The sequence below is a fragment of the Salmo trutta genome, unplaced genomic scaffold, assembly GCF_901001165.1.
Source record: "Salmo trutta unplaced genomic scaffold, fSalTru1.1, whole genome shotgun sequence".
NCBI lineage: Eukaryota > Metazoa > Chordata > Actinopteri > Salmoniformes > Salmonidae > Salmo > Salmo trutta.
In genome coordinates this window covers 4,471,573-4,496,562 of record NW_021822962.1, presented here as the reverse complement: position 1 = coordinate 4,496,562, position 24,990 = coordinate 4,471,573, and the positions used below count along the sequence as shown (strand labels likewise).

General features: G+C 45.9%; 1 protein-coding gene across 1 annotated transcript in view; it reads left to right on the top strand.

The window, feature by feature from the left end:
- kif13a (kinesin family member 13A) overlaps positions 1–24,990 on the top strand; it is a 193,686-nt gene that overhangs the window by 163,683 nt on the left and 5,013 nt on the right. Inside the window, exons 27-37 of the mRNA XM_029746847.1 lie at positions 2,524–2,623; positions 8,251–8,377; positions 8,527–8,582; positions 9,020–9,144; positions 10,907–11,083; positions 11,693–11,785; positions 17,341–17,493; positions 17,793–17,870; positions 18,284–18,334; positions 22,404–22,500; positions 22,765–22,916. Coding sequence (XP_029602707.1) covers positions 2,524–2,623; positions 8,251–8,377; positions 8,527–8,582; positions 9,020–9,144; positions 10,907–11,083; positions 11,693–11,785; positions 17,341–17,493; positions 17,793–17,870; positions 18,284–18,334; positions 22,404–22,500; positions 22,765–22,916 — 1,209 coding nt within the window. The remainder of the gene's footprint in view (positions 1–2,523; positions 2,624–8,250; positions 8,378–8,526; positions 8,583–9,019; positions 9,145–10,906; positions 11,084–11,692; positions 11,786–17,340; positions 17,494–17,792; positions 17,871–18,283; positions 18,335–22,403; positions 22,501–22,764; positions 22,917–24,990) is intronic.

The window sequence follows — 24,990 nt, the reverse complement described above, 5'->3', positions numbered from 1 at the left end:
GTAGGGGGTAGGAGACAGGAGACTAGAGGGGTAGGAGACAGGAGGCTAGAGGAGTAGGGGGTAGGAGACTAGAGGGGTAGGAGACAGGAGGCTAGAGGAGTAGGGGGTAGGAGACTAGAGGGGTAGGAGACAGGAGACTAGAGGGGAAGGAGACAGGAGGCTAGAGGGGTAGGAGACAGGAGGCTAGAGGAGTAGGAGACAGGAGACTAGAGGAGTAGGGGGTAGGAGACAGGAGGCTAAGAGGAAGTAGGGGGTAGGAGGCACGGATGGACTAGAGGGGTAGGGAGACAGGAAGGCTAGAGGAGTAGGGGGGTAGGAGACAGGAGGCTAGAGGGGTAGGAGACAGGAGGCTAGAGGAGTAGGGGGTAGGAGACAGGAGACTAGAGGAGTAGGAGACAGGAGACTAGAGGAGTAGGGGGTAGGAGACAGGAGGCTAGAGGAGTAGGGGGTAGGAGACAGGAGACTAGAGGGGTAGGAGACAGGAGGCTAGAGGAGTATGTAGGGGGTAGGAGACAGGAGGCTAGTAGAGGGTTAGGAGGAGACAGGAGGCTAGAGGAGTATGGGGTTAGGAGACAGGAGACTAGTGGTAGGAGACAGGAGGCTAGAGGAAGTTAGGAGACAGGAGACTAGAGGAGTAGGAGACAGGAGAGCTAGAGAGTATGGGGGTAGGAGACAGGAGACTAGAGGGGTAGGAGGACAGGAGGCTAGAGGGTAGGGGACAGGAGACTAGGAGGAAGTAGGAGACAGGAGGACTAGAGGAGTAGAGAGGACTAGAGGGGTAGGAGACAGGAGGCCTAGAGGAGTAGGGGGTAGGAGACAGGAGACTAGAGGAGTAGGGGGTAGGAGACAGGAGACTAGAGGAGTAGGGGGTAGGAGACAGGAGACTAGAGGAGTAGGGGGTAAGAGACAGGAGACTAGAGGAGTAGGGGGTAGGAGACAGGAGACTAGAGGAGTAGGGGGGGTAGGAGACAGGAGACTAGAGGGGTAGGAGACAGGAGACTAGAGGAGTAGGGGTAGGAGACAGGAGAGTAGAGGAGTAGGGGGTAGGAGACAGGAGACTAGAGGAGTAGGAGACAGGAGACTAGAGGGGTAGGGGGTAGGAGACAGGAGACTAGAGGGGTAGGAGACAGGAGACTAGAGGAGTAGGGGGTAGGAGACAGGAGGCTAGAGGAGTAGGGGTAGGAGACAGGAGAGTAGAGGAGTAGGAGACAGGAGACTAGAGGAGTAGGGGGTAGGAGACAGGAGACTAGAGGAGTAGGGGGTAGTAGACAGGAGACTAGAGGGTTTAGGAGACAGGAGACTAGAGGGTAGGGGGTAGGAGACAGGAGACTAGAGGGGTAGGAGACAGGAGACTAGAGGAGTAGGGGGTAGGAGACAGGAGACTAGAGGGGTAGGAGACAGGAGACTAGAGGGGTAGGAGACAGGAGACTAGAGGAGTAGGGGGTAGGAGACAGGAGACTAGAGGGGTAGGGAGTAGGAGACAGGAGACTAGAGGTGTAGGAGACAGGAGGCTAGAGGAGTAGGGGGTAGGAGACAGGAGGCTAGAGGAGTAGGAGACAGGAGGCTAGAGGAGTAGGGGGTAGGAGACAGGAGACTAGAGGAGTAGGAGGCTAGAGGAGTAGGGGGTAGGAGACAGGAGACTAGAGGGGTAGGAGACAGGAGGCAAGAGGAGTAGCGGGTAGTTTTCCCTAGTCAGGTCTAGTGTTCAGGACAAACTCCTGGTCCTAGGTCCGGCCTCACAGAGTGGAACATGATTGGATAATGTTGTGCACTTTTGGAGGAGAACTCTTGCCTTCAAGCACAATATTGGACACGGATGGCACTGGTCCAACTAAATAATGTCACCCAAACAAAGAAAATGATTGGAGAATGTTTTTAAGGCATCACCCCAGCCCAGATAGATCCCTCATATTCTGGGTTTCTTTCCTCCCACTCCACAGTGCCCTGGTGTCTGTCTGTCTGTGTTCTAGTCTGTCTCTCGGTCCTACCACCCCTCAGGTTAAAACAACACACTAACTTCCTTCCTGTCTGCTTCTCAACCCGCCACTCAAGAGCTGCTGCAGGAGACTTGTTGTACCACAATCACATAACCAACGCATTGCTGCATCCATGCATGACTCATTTTGCATGACAGTGGAGTTGAGCTCAGGAATGGGGGTGGAGTGTGCATGTGTGTGGTTGTTATGGTGCTGGGTGGGTAGTTTGATCATGGTGATGTCATCTTTTAATCAGCCAACAGTACATTAAAGGCTCTGAGCCTGGGAGCCATTCCATTTCCTGATAGAGTTTGGGACTTTTTTTCAATAGACTTTGAGAAAGAGGATTAATTTTGACCAGGCTCCTAGGGCCTCCCACTGTGTCTTCTCACAGAGGTGATGTGGGGTCTACTGGGGAAGGAAGTAGGAATCTGCCATTGAAGGTCCTGTAATGATACAGACCACTGAACCAGACCCTGGTAATGCTTTGTTACTGATACTGGACAGAGTCCTGCTGACACTGATGATGTCTTCTGTTGGCCTGCAGGAGGAGGACCTGAACTGTGTGAGGGACCGCTGGTCTGAGGCCCTCATCAAACGACGAGAGTACCTGGACGAGCAGATCAACAAGATCATCAACAAACAGGGTGGGTCCCAGGTCTGGACTATACAGCTCTACTCTGGACCTGTATCAGTCCTGTCTTTATTCAGCTTATTCAGCGTTCTGGACTATACAGCTCTACTCTGGACCTGTATCAGTCCTGTCTTCATTCAGCTAATTCAGCGTTCTGGACTATACAGCTCTACTCTGGACCTGTATCAGTCCTGTCTTTATTCAGCGTTCTGGACTATACAGCTCTACTCTGGACCTGTATCAGTCCTGTCTTTATTCAGCTTATTCAGCGTTCTGGACTATACAGCTCTACTCTGGACCTGTATCAGTCCTGTCTTTATTCAGCGTTCTGGACTATACAGCTCTACTCTGGACCTGTATCAGTCCTGTCTTTATTCAGCGTTCTGGACTATACAGCTCTACTCTGGACCTGTATCAGTCCTGTCTTTATTCAGCGTTCTGGACTATACAGCTCTACTCTGGACCTGTATCAGTCCTGTCTTCATTCAGCTTATTCAGCGTTCTGGACTATACAGCTCTACTCTGGACCTGTATCAGTCCTGTCTTTATTCAGCTTATTCAGCGTTCTGGACTATACAGCTCTACTCTGGACCTGTATCAGTCCTGTCTTTATTCAGCTTATTCAGTGTTCTGGACTATACAGCTCTACTCTGGACCTGTATCAGTCCTGTCTTCATTCAGCTAATTCAGCGTTCTGGACTATACAGCTCTACTCTGGACCTGTATCAGTCCTGTCTTCATTCAGCTTATTCAGTGTTCTGGACTATACAGCTCTACTCTGGACCTGTATCAGTCCTGTCTTCATTCAGCTTATTCAGCGTTCTGGACTATACAGCTCTACTCTGGACCTGTATCAGTCCTGTCTTTATTCAGCGTTCTGGACTATACAGCTCTACTCTGGACCTGTATCAGTCCTGTCTTTATTCAGCGTTCTGGACTATACAGCTCTACTCTGGACCTGTATCAGTCCTGTCTTTATTCAGCGTTCTGGACTATACAGCTCTACTCTGGACCTGTATCAGTCCTGTCTTTATTCAGCTTATTCAGTGTTCTGGACTATACAGCTCTACTCTGGACCTGTATCAGTCCTGTCTTCATTCAGCTTATTCAGTGTTCTGGACTATACAGCTCTACTCTGGACCTGTATCAGTCCTGTCTTTATTCAGCGTTCTGGACTATACAGCTCTACTCTGGACCTGTATCAGTCCTGTCTTCATTCAGCGTTCTGGACTATACAGCTCTACTCTGGACCTGTATCAGTCCTGTCTTCATTCAGCTAATTCAGCGTTCTGGACTATACAGCTCTACTCTGGACCTGTATCAGTCCTGTCTTTATTCAGTGTTCTGGACTATACAGCTCTACTCTGGACCTGTATCAGTCCTGTCTTCATTCAGCTTATTCAGCGTTCTGGACTATACAGCTCTACTCTGGACCTGTATCAGTCCTGTCTTCATTCAGCTTATTCAGCGTTCTGGACTATACAGCTCTACTCTGGACCTGTATCAGTCCTGTCTTTATTCAGCGTTCTGGACTATACAGCTCTACTCTGGACCTGTATCAGCCCTGTCTTATTCAGCGTTCTGGACTATACAGCTCTACTCTGGACCTGTATCAGTCCTGTCTTTATTCAGCGTTCTGGACTATACAGCTCTACTCTGGACCTGTATCAGTCCTGTCTTCATTCAGCTTATTCAGCGTTCTGGACTATACAGCTCTGGACCTGTATCAGTCCTGTCTTTATTCAGCGTTCTGGACTATACAGCTCTACTCTGGACCTGTAACAGTCCTGTCTTTATTCAGCGTTCTGGACTATACAGCTCTACTCTGGACCTGTAACAGTCCTGTCTTTATTCAGCGTTCTGGACTATACAGCTCTACTCTGGACCTGTATCAGTCCTGTCTTTATTCAGCGTTCTGGACTATACAGCTCTACTCTGGACCTGTATCAGTCCTGTCTTCATTCAGCTTATTCAGCGTTCTGGACTATACAGCTCTACTCTGGACCTGTATCAGTCCTGTCTTTATTCAGCGTTCTGGACTATACAGCTCTACTCTGGACCTGTATCAGTCCTGTCTTTATTCAGCGTTCTGGACTATACAGCTCTACTCTGGACCTGTATCAGTCCTGTCTTCATTCAGCTTATTCAGCGTTCTGGACTATACAGCTCTACTCTGGACCTGTATCAGTCCTGTCTTTATTCAGCGTTCTGGACTATACAGCTCTACTCTGGACCTGTATCAGTCCTGTCTTTATTCAGCGTTCTGGACTATACAGCTCTACGCTGGACCTGTATCAGTCCTGTCTTCATTCAGCTTATTCAGCGTTCTGGGACTATACAGCTCTACTCTGGACCTGTATCAGTCCTGTCTTTATTCAGCTTATTCAGCGTTCTGGACTATACAGCTCTACTCTGGACCTGTATCAGTCCTGTCTTATTCAGCTTATTCAGCGTTCTGGACTATACAGCTCTACTCTGGACCTGTATCAGTCCTGTCTTTATTCAGCGTTCTGGACTATACAGCTCTACTCTGGACCTGTATCAGTCCTGTCTTTATTCAGCGTTCTGGACTATACAGCTCTACTCTGGACCTGTATCAGTCCTGTCTTTATTCAGCTTATTCAGCGTTCTGGACTATACAGCTCTACTCTGGACCTGTATCAGTCCTGTCTTCATTCAGCGTTCTGGACTATACAGCTCTACTCTGGACCTGTATCAGTCCTGTCTTTATTCAGCGTTCTGGACTATACAGCTCTACTCTGGACCTGTATCAGTCCTGTCTTTATTCAGCGTTCTGGACTATACAGCTCTACTCTGGACCTGTATCAGTCCTGTCTTCATTCAGCGTTCTGGACTATACAGCTCTACTCTGGACCTGTATCAGTCCTGTCTTTATTCAGCGTTCTGGACTATACAGCTCTACTCTGGACCTGTATCAGTCCTGTCTTCATTCAGCTTATTCAGCGTTCTGGACTATACAGCTCTACTCTGGACCTGTATCAGTCCTGTCTTTATTCAGCTTATTCAGCGTTCTGGACTATACAGCTCTACTCTGGACCTGTATCAGTCCTGTCTTCGTTCAGCGTTCTGGACTATACAGCTCTACTCTGGACCTGTATCAGTCCTGTCTTCATTCAGCTTATTCAGCGTTCTGGACTATACAGCTCTACTCTGGACCTGTATCAGTCCTGTCTTTATTCAGCTTATTCAGCGTTCTGGACTATACAGCTCTACTCTGGACCTGTATCAGTCCTGTCTTTATTCAGTGTTCTGGACTATACAGCTCTACTCTGGACCTGTATCAGTCCTGTCTTTATTCAGCGTTCTGGACTATACAGCTCTACTCTGGACCTGTATCAGTCCTGTCTTTATTCAGCTTATTCAGCGTTCTGGACTATACAGCTCTACTCTGGACCTGTATCAGTCCTGTCTTTATTCAGCGTTCTGGACTATACAGCTCTACTATGGACTGTATCAGTCCTGTCTTTATTCAGCGTTCTGGACTATACAGCTCTACTCTGGACCTGTATCAGTCCGTCTTTATTCAGCGTTCTGGACTATACAGCTCTACTCTGGACCTGTATCAGTCCTGTCTTCCTTCAGCGTTCTGGACTATACAGCTCTACTCTGGACCTGTATCCGTCCTGTCTTTATTCAGCGTTCTGGACTATACAGCTCTACTCTGGACCTGTATCAGTCCTGTCTTCATTCAGCTTATTCAGCGTTCTGGACTATACAGCTCTACTCTGGACCTGTATCAGTCCTGTCTTTATTCAGCTTTATTCAGCGTTCTGGACCTATTAAGCTCTACTCTGGACCTGTATCAGTCCTGTCTTCGTTCAGCGTTCTGGACTATACAGCTCTACTCTGGACCTGTATCAGTCCTGTCTTCATTCAGCTTATTCAGGTTCTGGACTATACAGCTCTACTCTGGACCTGTATCAGTCCTGTCTTTATTCAGCTTATTCAGCGTTCTGGACTATACAGCTCTACTCTGGACCTGTATCAGTCCTGTCTTTATTCAGTGTTCTGGACTATACAGCTCTACTTCTGGACCTGTATCAGTCCTTGTCTTTATTCAGCGTTCTGGACTATACAGCTCTACTCTGGACCTGTATCAGTCCTGTCTTTATTCAGCTTATTCAGCGTTCTGGACTATACAGCTCTACTCTGGACCTGTATCAGTCCTGTCTTTATTCAGCGTTCTGGACTATACAGCTCTACTCTGGACCTGTATCAGTCCTGTCTTTATTCAGCGTTCTGGACTATACAGCTCTACTCTGGACCTGTATCAGTCCTGTCTTCATTCAGCGTTCTGGACTATACAGCTCTACTCTGGACCTGTATCAGTCCTGTCTTTATTCAGCTTATTCAGTGTTCTGGACTATACAGCTCTACTCTGGACCTGTATCAGTCCTGTCTTTATTCAGCGTTCTGGACTATACAGCTCTACTCTGGACCTGTATCAGTCCTGTCTTTATTCAGCGTTCTGGACTATACAGCTCTACTCTGGACCTGTATCAGTCCTGTCTTTATTCAGCGTATTCAGCGTTCTGGACTATACAGCTGTACTCTGGACCTGTATCAGTCCTGTCTTTATTCAGCGTTCTGGACTATACAGCTCTACTCTGGACCTGTATCAGTCCTGTCTTTATTCAGCGTTCTGGACTATACAGCTCTACTCTGGACCTGTATCAGTCCTGTCTTCATTCAGCTTATTCAGTGTTCTGGACTATACAGCTCTACTCTGGACCTGTATCAGTCCTGTCTTTATTCAGCGTTCTGGACTATACAGCTCTACTCTGGACCTGTATCAGTCCTGTCTTCATTCAGCGTTCTGGACTATACAGCTCTACTCTGGACCTGTATCAGTCCTGTCTTTATTCAGCTTATTCAGCGTTCTGGACTATACAGCTCTACTCTGGACCTGTATCAGTCCTGTCTTCATTCAGCGTTCTGGACTATACAGCTCTACTCTGGACCTGTATCAGTCCTGTCTTTATTCAGCGTTCTGGACTATACAGCTCTACTCTGGACCTGTATCAGTCCTGTCTTTATTCAGCGTTCTGGACTATACAGCTCTACTCTGGACCTGTATCAGTCCTGTCTTCATTCAGCTTATTCAGCGTTCTGGACTATACAGCTCTACTCTGGACCTGTATCAGTCCTGTCTTTATTCAGCGTTCTGGACTATACAGCTCTACTCTGGACCTGTATCAGTCCTGTCTTTATTCAGCTTATTCAGCGTTCTGGACTATACAGCTCTACTCTGGACCTGTATCAGTCCTGTCTTCATTCAGCTTATTCAGTGTTCTGGACTATACAGCTGTACTCTGGACCTGTATCAGTCCTGTCTTCATTCAGCTTATTCAGCGTTCTTAGTGGGCAGGTTTTTCCCTTTTGGGACTTGGTTTCTGTTACACACCTCGTCCTCACACTCCTCTCTGTCTCTGTCTCTCTCTGTCTCATTCTCTCTCTCTGTCTCTGTCTCTCTGTCTCTCTCTCTCTGTCTCTCTCTCTGTCTCTCTGTCTCTCTCTCTGTCTCTGTCTCTCTCTCTGTCTCTGTCTCTCTGTCTCTCTCTCTGTCTCTGTCTCTCTGTCTCTGTCTCTCTGTCTCTCTCTCTGTCTCTGTCTCTCTAGAGAAGTCAGAAGAGGACATGGAGAGAGAGGCCAGGCTGGTGGAACAGTGGGTAGGGCTGACTGAGGAAAGGAACGCTGTACTGGTGCCTGCGCCTGGCAGTGGCATACCTGGTGCTCCTGCTCACTGGTCAGTCTGGTGGTCATTCTGTAATACACACAATCAAATAATCACTGAATGGATGTCTGCTTTTCTACATTACACAACCTTAGAGTTTGTCTCTCTGTAGTACTGTTTAAAGTGATCTGACTCTGTGTTCTACTGTTTCACTGTTGCAGGGCTCCCTCTGCTGGGATGGAAGCTCACATCCCTGTCCTCTTCCTGGACCTGAATGGTAAGGCCTGGAATCACCTTAATAGTGGCACTGAACCACTTTATGTCTCACTGGACTGAAGAATTACAACCATCATAGTCCAACTGCACCTCTACAGCAGACAACCTGACAGTGAATCAACAGTTAACAGGACCTAACCTCTAACATCAGACTGTACCTCTACAGCAGACAACCTGACAGTGAATCAACAGTTAACAGGACCTAACCTCTAACATCAGACTGTATCTCTACAGCAGACAACCTGACAGTGAATCAACAGTTAACAGGACCTATCCTCTAACATCAGACTGTACCTCTACAGCAGACAACCTGACAGTGAATCAACAGTTAACAGGACCTAACCTCTGACATCAGACTGTACCTCTACAGCAGACAACCTGACAGTGAATCAACAGTTAACAGGACCTAACCTCTAACATCAGACTGTATCTCTACAGCAGACAACCTGACAGTGAATCAACAGTTAACAGGACCCAACGCTGCCGGGGTTAACTCTATCCTACCCAAAGAGCACGGCAGCCAGTTCTTCTACCTGCCAATCATCAGACACAGTGATGACGAGGTAGAGTACTGTGTGTGTGTAGGTCTGTGTATGTCTGTGTGTGGACGTGTTTAACTATTCTTGTGGGGACCAGAAGTCCCACAAAAAAATATTGTGGGGACCAAAAGAAAATTGACCAACTGGGGACATTTTGTTGGTCCCCACGAGGTTACTAGGGGGTTTAGGGTTAAGGTTACGTTAAGGGTTAAAAGCTAGGGTTAGGAGCTAGGGTTAGGTTTAGGGTTAGGAGCTAGGGTTAGGAGCTAGGGTTAGGTTTAGAGTTAGGAGCTAGGGTTAGGTTTAGAGTTAGGAGCTAGGGTTAGGAGCTAGGGTTAGGTTTAGAGTTAGGAGCTAGGGTTAGGAGCTAGGGTTAGGAGCTAGGTTTAGGGTTAGGTTTAGAGTTAGGAGCTAGGGTTAGGAGCTTGGGTTAGGTTTAGAGTTAGGAGCTAGGGTTAGGTTTAGGGTTAGGAGCTAGGGTTAGGAGCTAGGGTTAGGAGCTAGTGTTAGGTTTAGAGTTAGGAGCTAGGGTTAGGTTTAGAGTTAGGAGCTAGGGTTAGGTTTAGAGTTAGGAGCTAGGGTTAGGTTTAGAGTTAGGAGCTAGGGTTAGGAGCTAGGGTTAGGTTTAGAGTTAGGAGCTAGGGTTAGGAGCTAGGGTTAGGTTTAGAGTTAGGAGCTAGTGTTAGGTTTAGGGTTAGGAGCATTGGGTTAGGTTTAGAGTTAGGAGCTAGGGTTAGGGTTAGGAGCTAGGGTTAGGAGCTAGTGTTAGGTTTAGAGTTAGGAGCTAGGGTTAGGTTTAGGAGCTAGGGTTAGGTTTAGAGTTAGGAGCTAGGGTTAGGAGCTAGGGTTAGGTTTAGAGTTAGGAGCTAGGGTTAGGAGCTAGGGTTAGGAGCTAGGGTTAGGTTTAGAGTTAGGAGCTAGGGTTAGGAGCTAGGGTTAGGTTTAGAGTTAGGACCTAGGGTTAGATTTAGAGTTAGGAGCTAGGGTTAGGTTTAGAGTCAGGAGCTAGGGTTAGGTTTAGAGTTAGGAGCTAGGGTTAGGTTTAGGGTTAGGAGCTAGGGTTAGGAGCTAGTGTTAGGTTTAGAGTTAGGAGCTAGTGTTAGGTTTAGGGTTAGGAGCTAGGGTTAGGTTTAGAGTTAGGAGCTAGGGTTAGGGTTAGGAGCTAGGGTTAGGAGCTAGGGTTAGGAGCTAGGGTTAGGAGCAAGGGTTAGGTTTAGGAACTAGGGTTAGGAGCTAGAGTTAGGTTTAGGAATGAGGGTTAGGACCTAGGTTTAGGGTTAGGGTTTAGGGTTAGGAACTAGGGTTAGGGTTAGGAGCTGTGGTTAGGTTTAGGGTTAAGGTTACGTTAAGGTTAGGAGCTAGGGTTAGGAGCTAGGGTTCGGTTTAGAGTTAGGAGCTAGGGTTAGGTTTAGGGTTAGGAGCTAGGGTTAGGTTTAGGGTTAAGGTTAGGGTTAGGGTCAGGGGTTAGGGAAAATTTGATTTTGAATTAGACTGAATTGTGTGTCCCCACAAGGTTAGCTGTACAAGAGAGAGGGTGTGTGTGTGTGCATGCGCGCGTCCACTGGCCACTTCCCGTTTTCCAGAAATCCCAGTTGGAAGATTCCCGAAATCAGGAGGAAATATGCAGGAATCCCGGAAGTCCTCCAATCAGGATTTTGTGAAAACCTGAGAATAATTTTGGGAAACTTACCGGAATTTTGCAACCCTAAGAATAATAGTTGTGAGTGTTTTCCAGGGTGCAGTGTAGCAGGTAAATACCTCCTGTCATCTGTCCTCCTGCCACTAGGTGTCAGCGGTGTGCTCCTGGGACTCATCCATCCACGACTCTGTGCACCTGAACCGCGTGACGTCACCCAACGAGCGTATCTACGTGATCGTTAAATCCACGGTGCAGCTCAGCCATCCTGCCTCCATGGAACTGGTGGTCCGCAAGAGGATCTCTGTCAACATCTACAACAAACAGGTCTGCACTGACTGGACTGGAGACACACACACACACACACACTGACACACATATAGACTGACAGACACACACACACACAGACTGACAGACAGACAAACATCTGTCAACATCTACAACAAACAGCCCTGACCGGCCTGGTGACTACTGACATGGCTGACAGCACATAATTAGATTAGATTAGAGAAACATTAAAGCCCGGTTTCCCCGACCCAGATTAAGCCTAGTCCTGGACTAACAGGCCTGCTAGGACTGGGTTTCACCTCTGTCCAGGAATCCGGCCCTGTAACTCTCTCTGTCTGGCAGCCTGTTACTCAATGTGCAGAACAGGTAGGCTTTCATGAGGAAGCCTTAAAATATAGTCTTTTTTTATTCCATGTCTGTGATGTAGTGTACTCAGTACTGATCCACCATGTTGTTTTTCTCTGCCGTAGAGCTTCACCCAGAGTCTGAAGAGAAGGATGTCCTTGAAGAACACACTGTACTCAGTACTGATCCACCATGTTGTTTTTCTCTGCCGTAGAGCTTCACCCAGAGTCTGAAGAGAAGGATGTCCTTGAAGAACACACTGTACTCAGTAATGATCCACCATGTTGTTTTTCTCTGCCGTAGAGCTTCACCCAGAGTCTGAAGAGAAGGATGTCCTTGAAGAACACACTGTACTCCTGTGGAGTCACCTATGAGATCCTGTCTAATATACCAAAGGTAAACAGCTTCACTGTTACTGTGTGATGTCAGTGTCACTGTGTTAAATATAGTATACCAACAATAACTAGTCTAAACTATCTGCAGGGGACTAGTATCCAAATAAAGTTAGAAACTATTTTTATTTCATTTTTGGTATCCAGAGATAATGGTACAATAAAAGTATTGTTGATTCATTTTTTTAAGGAGTGAGGGAGTCCCCCTTCTCACATGTTTTAGGTTTATTTCATTAGACAGGTTATATTTTATATCAAATCAAAGGTTATGTGTCACATGCTTGGTAGACAACAGGTGTAGACTAACGGTGAAATGCTTTCGTACGGGTCCTTTTCCACCAATGCACAGTTAAAAGATAAAATAAAAAATTGTGACAGTGAATAACAAGTAAAATAACATGGCTATATACAGGAAGTAGAAAATAACATGGCTATATACAGGAAGTAGAAAATAACATGGCTATCTATATACAGGAAGTAGAAAATAACATGCCTATATACAGGAAGTAGAAAATAACATGGCTATCTATATACAGGAAGTAGAAAATAACATGGCTATATACAGGAAGTAGAAAATAACATGGCTATATACAGGAAGTAGAAAATAACATGGCTATATACAGGGAGTAGAAAATAACATGGCTATCTATATACAGGGAGTAGAAAATAACATGGCTATATACAGGAAGTAGAAAATAACATGGCTATCTATATACAGGAAGTAGAAAATAACATGGCTATCTATATACAGGGAGTAGAAATAACATGGCTATATACAGAGAGTAGAAAATAACATGGCTATTTATATACAGGGAGTAGAAAATAACATGGCTATCTATATACAGGGAGTAGAAAATAACATGGCTATATACAGGAAGTAGAAATAACATGGCTATCTATATACAGGGAGTAGAAAATAACATGGCTATATACAGGGAGTAGAAAATAACATGGCTATATACAGGGAGTAGAAAATAACATGCCTACATTGTTAACTCTCTTAGACAGCTGTACCACCCTTGGACACAGTTTGGTTAACTCTCATAGACAGCTGTACCACCCTAGGACACAGTTTGGTTAACTCTCATAGACCTCTACACCACCCTAGGACACAGTTTGGTTAACTCTCATAGACAGCTATACCACCCTAGGACACAGTTTGGTTAACTCTCATAGACCTCTACACCACCCTAGGACACAGTTTGGTTAACTCTCATAGACAGCTATACCACCCTAGGACACAGTTTGGTTAACTCTCATAGACAGCTGTACCACCCTAGGACACAGTTTGGTTAACTCTCATAGACAGCTGTACCACCCTAGGACACAGTTTGGTTAACTCTCATAGACAGCTGTACCACCCTAGGACACAGTTTGGTTAACTCTCATAGACCTCTACACCACCCTAGGACACAGTTTGGTTAACTCTCATAGACCTCTACACCACCCTAGGACACAGTTTGGTTAACTCTCATAGACAGCTGTACCACCCTAGGACACAGTTTGGTTAACTCTCATAGACCTCTACACCACCCTAGGACACAGTTTGGTTAACTCTCATAGACCTCTACACCACCCTAGGACACAGTTTGGTTAACTCTCATAGACAGCTGTACCACCCTAGGACACAGTTTGGTTAACTCTCATAGACAGCTATACCACCCTAGGACACAGTTTGGTTAACTCTCATAGACCTCTACACCACCCTAGGACACAGTTTGGTTAACTCTCTTAGACAGCTGTACCACCCTAGGACACAGTTTGGTTAACTCTCATAGACCTCTACACCACCCTAGGACACAGTTTGGTTAACTCATAGACAGCTGTACCACCCTAGGACACAGTTTGGTTAACTCTCATAGACAGCTGTACCACCCTAGGACACAGTTTGGGTAACTCTCTTAGACCTCTACACCACCCTAGGACACAGTTTGGTTAACTCTCATAGACCTCTACACCACCCTAGGACACAGTTTGGTTAACTCTCATAGACCTCTACACCACCCTAGGACACAGTTTGGTTAACTCTCATAGACCTCTACACCACCCTAGGACACAGTTTGGTTAACTCTCTTAGACAGCTGTACCACCCTAGGACACAGTTTGGTTAACTCTCTTAGACAGCTGTACCACCCTAGGACACAGTTTGGTTAACTCTCATAGACCTCTACACCACCCTAGGACACAGTTTGGTTAACTCTCATAGACAGCTGTACCACCCTAGGACACAGTTTGGTTAACTCTCATAGACAGCTGTACCACCCTAGGACACAGTTTGGTTAACTCTCTTAGACAGCTGTACCACCCTAGGACACAGTTTGGTTAACTCTCTTAGACCTCTACACCACCCTAGGACACAGTTTGGTTAACTCTCTTAGACCTCTACACCACCCTAGGACACAGTTTGGTTAACTCTCATAGACAGCTGTACCACCCTAGGACACAGTTTGGTTAACTCTCATAGACAGCTGTACCACCCTAGGACACAGTTTGGTTAACTCTCATAGACAGCTGTACCACCCTAGGACACAGTTTGGTTAACTCTCATAGACCTCTACACCACCCTAGGACACAGTTTGGTTAACTCTCATAGACAGCTGTACCACCCTAGGACACAGTTTGGTTAACTCTCATAGACCTCTACACCACCCTAGGACACAGTTTGGCTAACTCTCATAGACCTCTACACCACCCTAGGACACAGTTTGGTTAACTCTCATAGACAGCTGTACCACCCTAGGACACAGTTTGGTTAACTCTCATAGACAGCTGTACCACCCTAGGACACAGTTTGGGTAACTCTCTTAGACCTCTACACCACCCTAGGACACAGTTTGGTTAACTCGCATAGACCTCTACACCACCCTAGGACACAGTTTGGTTAACTCTCATAGACCTCTACACCACCCTAGGACACAGTTTGGTTAACTCTCATAAACCTCTACACCACCCTAGGACACAGTTTGGTTAACTCTCTTAGACAGCTGTACCACCCTAGGACACAGTTTGGTTAACTCTATTAGACAGCTGTACCACCCTAGGACACAGTTTGGTTAACTCTCATAGACAGCTGTACCACCCTAGGACACAGTTTGGTTAACTCTCATAGACCTCTACACCACCCTAGGACACAGTTTGGTTAACTCTCATAGACAGCTGTACCACCCTAGGACACAGTTTGGTTAACTCTCATAGACAGCTGTACCACCCTAGGACACAGTTTGGTTAACTCTCATAGACAGCTGTACCACCCTAGGACACAGTTTGGTTAACTCTCTTAGACCTCTACACCACCCTAGGACACAGTTTGGTTAACTCTCATAGACAGCTGTACCACCCTAGGACACAGTTTGGTTAACTCTCATAGTCCTCTACACCACCCTAGGACACAGTTTGGTTACCTCTCATAGACAGCTATACCACCCTAGGACACAGTTTGGTTAACTCTCATAGACCTCTACACCACCCTAGGACACAGTTTGGTTAACTCTCTTAGACAGCTGTACCACCCTAGGACACAGTTTGGTTAACTCTCATAGACAGCTGTACCACCCTAGGACACAGTTTGGTTAACTCTCTTAGACCTCTACACCACCCTAGGACACAGTTTGGTTAACTCTCATAGACAGCTGTACCACCCTAGGACACAGTTTGGTTAACTCTCATAGACCTCTACACCACCCTAGGACACAGTTTGGTTAACTCTCATAGACAGCTGTACCACCCTAGGACACAGTTTGGTTAACTCTCATAGACCTCTACACCACCCTAGGACACAGTTTGGCTAACTCTCATAGACCTCTACACCACCCTAGGACACAGTTTGGTTAACTCTCATAGACAGCTGTACCACCCTAGGACACAGTTTGGTTAACTCTCATAGACAGCTGTACCACCCTAGGACACAGTTTGGGTAACTCTCTTAGACCTCTACACCACCCTAGGACACAGTTTGGTTAACTCGCATAGACCTCTACACCACCCTAGGACACAGTTTGGTTAACTCTCATAGACCTCTACACCACCCTAGGACACAGTTTGGTTAACTCTCATAGACAGCTGTACCACCCTAGGACACAGTTTGGTTAACTCTCATAGACAGCTGTACCACCCTAGGACACAGTTTGGTTAACTCTCATAGACCTCTACACCACCCTAGGACACAGTTTGGTTAACTCTCTTGTAGTATAATAATTTTGTGTTGTATTGTAGTATAATAATATTGTGTTGTAGTATAATAATATTGTTGTATTGTAGTATAATAATAATATTGTGTTGTATTGTAGTATAATAATGTTGTGTTTTATTGTAGTATAATAATATTGTGTTGTATTGTAGTATAATAATATTGTGTTGCATTGTAGTATAATAATGTTGTGTTGTATTGTAGTATAATAATATTGTGTTGTAATGTAGTATAATAATATTGTGTTGTATTGTAGTATAATAATGTTGTGTTGTATTGTAGTATAATAATGTTGTGTTGTATTGTAGTATAATAATGTTGTATTGTAGTATAATAATGTTGTATTGTAGTATAATAATATTGTGTTGTATTGTAGTATAATAATATTGTGTTGTATTGTAGTATAATAATGTTGTGTTGTATTGTAGTATAATAAAATTGTGTTGTATTGTAGTATAATAATATTGTGTTGTATTGTAGTATAATAATATTGTGTTGTATTGTAGTATAATAATATTGTGTTGTATTGTAGTATAATAATATTGTGTTGTATTGTAGTATAATAATGTTGTGTTGTATTGTAGTATAATAATGTTGTGTTGTATTGTAGTATAATAATATTGTGTTGTATTGTAGTATAATAATGTTGTGTTGTATTGTAGTATAATAATATTGTGTTGTATTGTAGTATAATAATATTGTGTTGTATTGTAGTATAATAATGTTGTGTTGTATTGTAGTATAATAATGTTGTGTTGTATTGTAGTATAATAATATTGTGTTGTATTGTAGTATAATAATATTGTGTTGTATTGTAGTATAATAATGTTGTGTTGTATTGTAGTATAATAATATTGTGTTGTATTGTAGTATAATAATATTGTGTTGTATTGTAGTATAATAATGTTGTGTTGTATTGTAGTATAATAATGTTGTGTTGTATTGTAGTATATAATATTGTGTTGTATTGTAGTATAATAATATTGTGTTGTATTGTAGTATAATAATGTTGTGTTGTATTGTAGTATAATAATGTTGTGTTGTATTGTAGTATAATAATGTTGTGTTGTATTGTAGTATAATAATATTGTGTTGTATTGTAGTATAATAATATTGTGTTGTATTGTAGTATAATAATGTTGTGTTGTATTGTAGTATAATAATATTGTGTTGTATTGTAGTATAATAATATTGTGTTGTATTGTAGTATAATAATGTTGTGTTGTATTGTAGTATAATAATGTTGTGTTGTATTGTAGTATAATAATATTGTGTTGTATTGTAGTATAATAATATTGTGTTGTATTGTAGTATAATAATATTGTGTTGTAGTATAATAATATTGTGTTGTAATGTAATAATGTTGTGTCCAGGCGTCTGAGGAGCCTGAGGAGAGAGAGACTCTGGCCCTCATAGCAGCGAGGGGAGACGGTGAGGAGAGTCAGGGTGGACAGACCTACATAGAGCAATACACCAGAGGACTTCTGGAGGTGGAGAATATACTGAGCCTGGAGAGACTCCGACAGGTACCTCTCACACACACACTTCACACACACTTCACACATACACACCTCACACACACCTCACACACACTTCACACACACACGCTTCACACACACACACACACACACTACACTTCACACACATTTCACGCTGTTGAATGGTACTGGCTCTTGCTGTTACATATGGTAAATGATGTTCTTTTCGTCCATGAGTTTAGATGTGTGAATCCTGTGTGGTTTGTGTAAAGGAGGTATCTAAATGGATCACTGCCAACCACATTTCTCTCTGGGGACAATAAAGTTTGTTTGATTGATGTCATCAGGCGGTGACGGTGAAGGAAGCTCTGTCTGTTAAAGGGAGAAACATCAGAAGGAGCTTCAGCACCCCCAACGTACAGCACGTAAGACACACACACACACACACACACACACACTAGCACCCCCAACGTATAGCACGTAAGACACACACACACACACACACACACACACACACACACACACTAGCACCCCCAACGTACAGCATGTAAGACACACACACACACACACACACACACACTAGCACCCCCAACGTTCAGCACGTAAGACACACACACACACCAGCACCCCCAACGTACAGCACGTAAGACACACACACACACCAGCACCCCCAACGTACAGCACGTAAGACACACACACACACACACACCAGCACCCCCAACGTACAGCACGTAAGACACACACACACACACACACCAGCACCCCCAGCGTACAGCACGTAAGACAGAAATGTGTGTGTGTCAGTGAGAGTTAGTGATCGCTTGCTTTTGTCTTCCAGACTTCCTGCAGCAAAACAGATCTGATTGGCTGGGAGGATGTAGACTGGAAGGTACAGTACAGTAGGATGGTTCATTATTATAAACAGACCTGATTGGCTGGGAGGATGTAGACTGGATGGTACAGTACAGTAGGATGGTTCATTATTATAAACAGACCTGATTGGCTGGGAGGATGTAGACTGGAAGGTACAGTACAGTAGGATGGTTCATTATTATAAACAGACCTGATTGGCTGGGAGGATGTAGACTGGAAGGTACAGTACAGTAGGATGGTTCATTATTATAAACAGATCTGATTGGCTGGGAGGATGTAGACTGGATGGTACAATACAGTAGGATGGTTCATTATTATAAACAGATCTGATTGGCTGGGAGGATGTAGACTGGAAGTTACAGTACAGTAGGATGGTTCATTATTATAAACAGACCTGATTGGCTGGGAGGATGTAGACTGGATGGTACAGTACAGTAGGATGGTTCATTATTATAAACAGACCTGATTGGCTGGGAGGATGTAGACTGGAAGGTACAGTACAGTAGGATGGTTCATTATTATAAACAGACCTGATTGGCTGGGAGGATGTAGACTGGAAGGTACAGTACAGTAGGATGGTTCATTATTATAAACAGATCTGATTGGCTGGGAGGATGTAGACTGGATGGTACAATACAGTAGGATGGTTCATTATTATAAACAGATCTGATTGGCTGGGAGGATGTAGACTGGAAGTTACAGTACAGTAGGATGGTTCATTATTATAAACAGACCTGATTGGCTGGGAGGATGTAGACTGGATGGTACAGTACAGTAGGATGGTTCATTATTATAAACAGACCTGATTGGCTGGGAGGATGTAGACTGGATGGTACAGTACAGTAGGATGGTTCATTATTATAAACAGGTCTGATTGGCTGGGAGGATGTAGACTGGAAGGTACAGTACAGTAGGATGGTTCATTATTATAAACAGGTCTGATTGGCTGGGAGGATGTAGACTGGAAGGTACAGTACAGTATGACTCTTTATTAAACAGATCTCTTACTGTAGGTCTACTGGTCTAATAAAACTGTACTGTCTGGTCCTCCTCCAGGGCCGTTGTGACTCTAACCTGTCTGTCTGTCTGTCTGTCTGTCTGTCTGTCTGTCTGTCTGGTCCTCCTCCAGGACCATTGTGACTCTAACCTGTCTCTCTGTCTGTCTGTCTGTCTGTCTGGTCCTCCTCCAGGACCATTGTGACTCTAACCTGTCTGTCTGTCTGTCTGTCTGTCTGGTCCTCCTCCAGGGCCATTGGCGACTCTAACCTGTCTGTCTGGTCCTCCTCCATGGCCATTGTGACTCTAACCTGTCTGTCTGTCTGGTCCTCCTCCAGGGCCATTGTGACTCTAACCTGTCTGTCTGTCTGGTCCTCATCCAGGACCATTGTGACTCTAACCTGTCTGTCTGTCTGGTCCTCCTCCAGGACCATTGTGACTCTAACCTGTCTGTCTGTCTGGTCCTCCTCCAGGGCTATTGTGACTCTAACCTGTCTGTCTGTCTGTCTGTCTGGTCCTCCTCCAGTGCCATTGTGACTCTAACCTGTCTGTCTTTCTGGTCCTCCTCCAGGGCTATTGTGACTCTAACCTGTCTGTCTGTCTGTCTGTCTGTCTGGTCCTCCTCCAGTGCCATTGTGACTCTAACCTGTCTGTCTTTCTGGTCCTCCTCCAGGACCATTGTGACTCTAACCTGTCTGTCTGTCTGGTCCTCCTCCAGGACCATTGTGACTCTAACCTGTCTGTCTGTCTGGTCCTCCTCCAGGGCCATTGTGACTCTAACCTGTCTGTCTGTCTGTCTGGTCCTCCTCCAGTGCCATTGTGACTCTAACCTGTCTGTCTGTCTGGTCCTCCTCCAGGACCATTGTGACTCTAACCTGTCTGTCTGTCTTTCTGGTCCTCCTCCAGGACCATTGGTGACTCTAACCTGTCTGTCTGTCTGGTCCTCCTCCAGGACCATTGTGACTCTAACCTCTCTGTCTGTCTGGTCCTCCTCCAGGACCATTGTGACTCTAACCTGTCTGTCTGTCTGGTCCTCCTCCAGGACCATTGTGACTCTAACCTGTCTGTCTGTCTGGTCATCCTCCAGGACCATTGTGACTCTAACCTGTCTGTCTTTCTGGTCCTCCTCCAGGACCATTGTGACTCTAACCTGTCTGTCTGTCTGTCTGTCTGGTCCTCCTCCAGGGCCATTGGCGACTCTAACCTGTCTGTCTGTCTGTCTGTCTGGTCCTCCTCCAGGGCCATTGGCGACTATAACCTGTCTGTCTGTCTGGTCCTCCTCCAGGACCATTGTGACTCTAACCTGTCTGTCTGTCTGGTCCTCCTCCGGGGCCATTGTGACTCTAACCTGTCTGTCTGTCTGGTCCTCCTCCAGGACCATTGTGACTCTAACCTGTCTGTCTGTCTGGTCCTCCTCCAGGACCATTGTGACTCTAACCTGTCTGTCTGTCTGTCTGTCTGGTCCTCCTCCAGGGCCATTGTGACTCTAACCTGTCTGTCTGTCTGTCTGGTCCTCCTCCAGGACCATTGTGACTCTAACCTGTCTGTCTGGTCCTCCTCCAGGACCATTGTGACTCTAACCTGTCTGTCTGGTCCTCCTCCAGGGCCATTGTGACTCTAACCTGTCTGTCTGTCTGGTCCTCCTCCAGTGCCATTGTGACTCTAACCTGTCTGTCTTTCTGGTCCTCCTCCAGGACCATTGTGACTCTAACCTGTCTGTCTGTCTGGTCCTCCTCCAGGACCATTGTGACTCTAACCTGTCTGTCTGTCTGGTCCTCCTCCAGGACCATTGTGACTCTAACCTGTCTGTCTGTCTTGTCCTCCTCCAGGACCATTGTGACTCTAACCTGTCTGTCTGGTCCTCCTCCAGGGCCATTGTGACTCTAACCTGTCTGTCTGTCTGGTCCTCCTCCAGGACCATTGTGACTCTAACCTGTCTGTCTGTCTGGTCCTCCTCCAGGACCATTGTGACTCTAACCTGTCTGTCTGTCTGGTCCTCCTCCGGGGCCATTGTGACTCTAACCTGTCTGTCTGTCTGGTCCTCCTCCAGGACCATTGTGACTCTAACCTGTCTGTCTGTCTGGTCCTCCTCCAGGACCATTGTGACTCTAACCTGTCTGTCTGTCTGTCTGTCTGGTCCTCCTCCAGGGCCATTGTGACTCTAACCTGTCTGTCTGTCTGTCTGGTCCTCCTCCAGGACCATTGTGACTCTAACCTGTCTGTCTGGTCCTCCTCCAGGACCATTGTGACTCTAACCTGTCTGTCTGGTCCTCCTCCAGGGCCATTGTGACTCTAACCTGTCTGTCTGTCTGGTCCTCCTCCAGTGCCATTGTGACTCTAACCTGTCTGTCTTTCTGGTCCTCCTCCAGGACCATTGTGACTCTAACCTGTCTGTCTGTCTGGTCCTCCTCCAGGACCATTGTGACTCTAACCTGTCTGTCTGTCTGGTCCTCCTCCAGGACCATTGTGACTCTAACCTGTCTGTCTGTCTTGTCCTCCTCCAGGACCATTGTGACTCTAACCTGTCTGTCTGGTCCTCCTCCAGGGCCATTGTGACTCTAACCTGTCTGTCTGTCTGGTCCTCCTCCAGGGCCATTGTGACTCTAACCTGTCTGTCTGTCTGTCTGGTCCTCCTCCAGTGCCATTGTGACTCTAACCTGTCTGTCTGTCTTGTCCTCCTCCAGGACCATTGTGACTCTAACCTGTCTGTCTGTCTTGTCCTCCTCCAGGACCATTGTGACTCTAACCTGTCTGTCTGTCTGGTCCTCCTCCAGGACCATTGTGACTCTAACCTGTCTGTCTGTCTGGTCCTCCTCCAGGACCATTGTGACTCTAACCTGTCTGTCTGTCTGGTCCTCCTCCAGGACCATTGTGACTCTAACCTGTCTGTCTGTCTGGTCCTCCTCCAGGACCATTGTGACTCTAACCTGTCTGTCTGTCTGGTCCTCCTCCAGGACCATTGTGACTCTAACCTGTCTGTCTGTCTGGTCCTCCTCCAGGACCATTGTGACTCTAACCTGTCTGTCTGTCTGGTCCTCCTCCAGGACCATTGTGACTCTAACCTGTCTGTCTGTCTGGTCCTCCTCCAGGACCATTGTGACCTTCATCAGGATGTCTCTGACTGTACTCCCCAGGACGGAGGTTCTCTGTGTGGGACGCCACTCAAAAACAAGACAGAGAATCACGGTAAACAACAAGAAATCAATAACATCAACTCCAGCTATAGTTGAAACCAGGAGGCCTGACCAGGAAACTCTTGTTTTAGATCATATTTAGGGCCCTGAGTGTTTCTCAGTCAGGAAAACCTCCAGGCCCTCTCTCCGTATGAGGACTGTGATAAGAAATCAATGGTTGGTTTCCCAGACACAGATTAAGAATAGTATAGGACTAAAAGCATTCTAAATGTAGAATTTAAAGAGCTATGATGTTTGTTTTTACTACTGCGTTCAGGTCTGGTACCAGAGAGCCCCACCTTCTTCAACTCCAGCCCGTTCAAGGCCCTCTCTCCACAGACGCCCAAGTTCCTCAAGTCTCTGCTGCCGGTCAGAGAGGAGAGCAAGACCAAGAGAGTCCTGGAGGCACGACCACTACTGGGACAGGAGGTATGGGCCACAACCATCCCTCTCTCTCTCTTTATCCATCCATACCTCCCTCTCTCTCTCTCTCTCTCTCTAGCCATCCATCCCTCTCTCTCTCTCTATCCATCCATCCCTCTCTCCCTCTCTCTCTCTCTCTCTCTCTATCCATCCATCCCTCTCTCTCTCTCTATCCATCCATCCCTCTCTCCCTCTCTCTCTCTCTCTCTCTCTATCCATCCATCCCTCTCTCTCTCTCTATCCATCCATCCCTCTCTCTCTCTCTCTCTCTCTCTATCCATCCATCCCTCTCTCTCTCTCTATCCATCCATCCCTCTCTCCCTCTCTCTCTCTCTCTATCCATCCATCCCTCTCTCTCTCTCTATCCATCCATCCCTCTCTCTCTCTCTCTCTCTCTCTATCCATACCTCCCTCTCTCTCTCTCTCTCTCTCTCCCTCTCTCTCTCTCTCTCTAGCCATCCATCTCTCTCTCTCTCTCTCTCTCTCCCTCTCTCTCTCTCTCTCTAGCCATCCATCTCTCTCTCTCTAGCCATCTCTGGACCCTTTTATCTCATCTCTCCTTTCTTTCTTTCTTTCTGTCTTTCCTTATTTTCTTTCCTGTGTTTTGCTTCTTCATCTCCTTTTTCTTCCCCTGCCGTTCCCATCGTTTCTCTTCATTCAGAGTCCAGTGACATCCCTCCTTTTCTGCAATGTGACAGTATGACAATACATCAGTAGTAGTCATTGAAAGCAGGACATTTTCCCCATTCTAAGTGAATCCAGTACACACAGACAGATATTTACTACATTCAACAGCTACTAATTCTACTAAACCTGTCCGATGATTGCTGATTGTTCTGGCTGAATGTGATCTGCTCACATACAGTGAGGGAAAAAAGTATTTGATCCCCTGCTGATTTTGTACTTTTGCCCACTGACAAAGAAATGATCAGTCTATAATTTTAGTGGTAGGTTTATTTGAACAGTGAGAGACAGAATAACAACAAAAAAATCCAGAAAAACGCATGTCAGAAATGTTATAAATTGATTTGCATTTTAATGAGGGAAATAAGTATTTCACCCCCTCTCAATCAGAAAGATTTCTGGCTCCCAGGTGTCTTTTATACAGTAACGAGCTGAGATTAGGAGCACACTCTTAAAGGGAGTGCTCCTAATCTCAGTTTGTTACCTGTATAAAAGACACCTGTCCACAGAAGCAATCAATCAATCAGATTCCAAACTCTCCACCATGGCCAAGACCAAAGAGCTCTCCAAGGATGTCAGGGACAAGATTGTAGACCTACACAAGGCTGGAATGGGCTACAAGACCATCGCCAAGCAGCTTGGTGAGAAGGGGACAACAGTTGGTGCGATTATTCGCAAATGGAAGAAACACAAAAGAACTGTCAATCTCCCTCGGCCTGGGGCTCCATGCAAGATCTCACCTCGTGGAGTTGCAATGATCATGAGAACGGTGAGGAATCAGCCCAGAACTACACGGGAGGATCTTGTCAATGATCTCAAGGCAGCTGGGACCATAGTCACCAAGAAAACAATTGGTAACACACAACGCCGTGAAGGACTGAAATCCTGCAGCGCCCGCAAGGTCCCGCTGCTCAAGAATACATATACAGGCCCGTCTGAAGTTTGCTAATGAACATCTGAATGATTCAGAGGACAACTGGGTGAAAGTGTTGTGGTCAGATGAGACCAAAATGGAGCTCTTTGGCATCAACTCAACTCGCCGTGTTGGGAGGAGGAGGAATGCTGCCTTTGACCCCAAGAACACCTTCCCCACAGTCAAACATGGAGGTGGAAACATTATGCTTTGGGGGTGTTTTTCTGCTAAGGGGACAGGACAACTTCACCGCATCAAAGGGACGATGGACGGGGCAATGTACCGTCAAATCATGGGTGAGAACCTCCTTCCCTCAGCCAGGGCATTGAAAATGGGTCGTGGATGGGTATTCCAGCATGACAATGACCCAAAACACACGGCCAAGGCAACAAAGGAGTGGCTCAAGAAGAAGCACATTAAGGTCCTGGAGTGGCCTAGCCAGTCTCCAGACCTTAATCCTATAGAAAAACTGTGAAGGGAGCT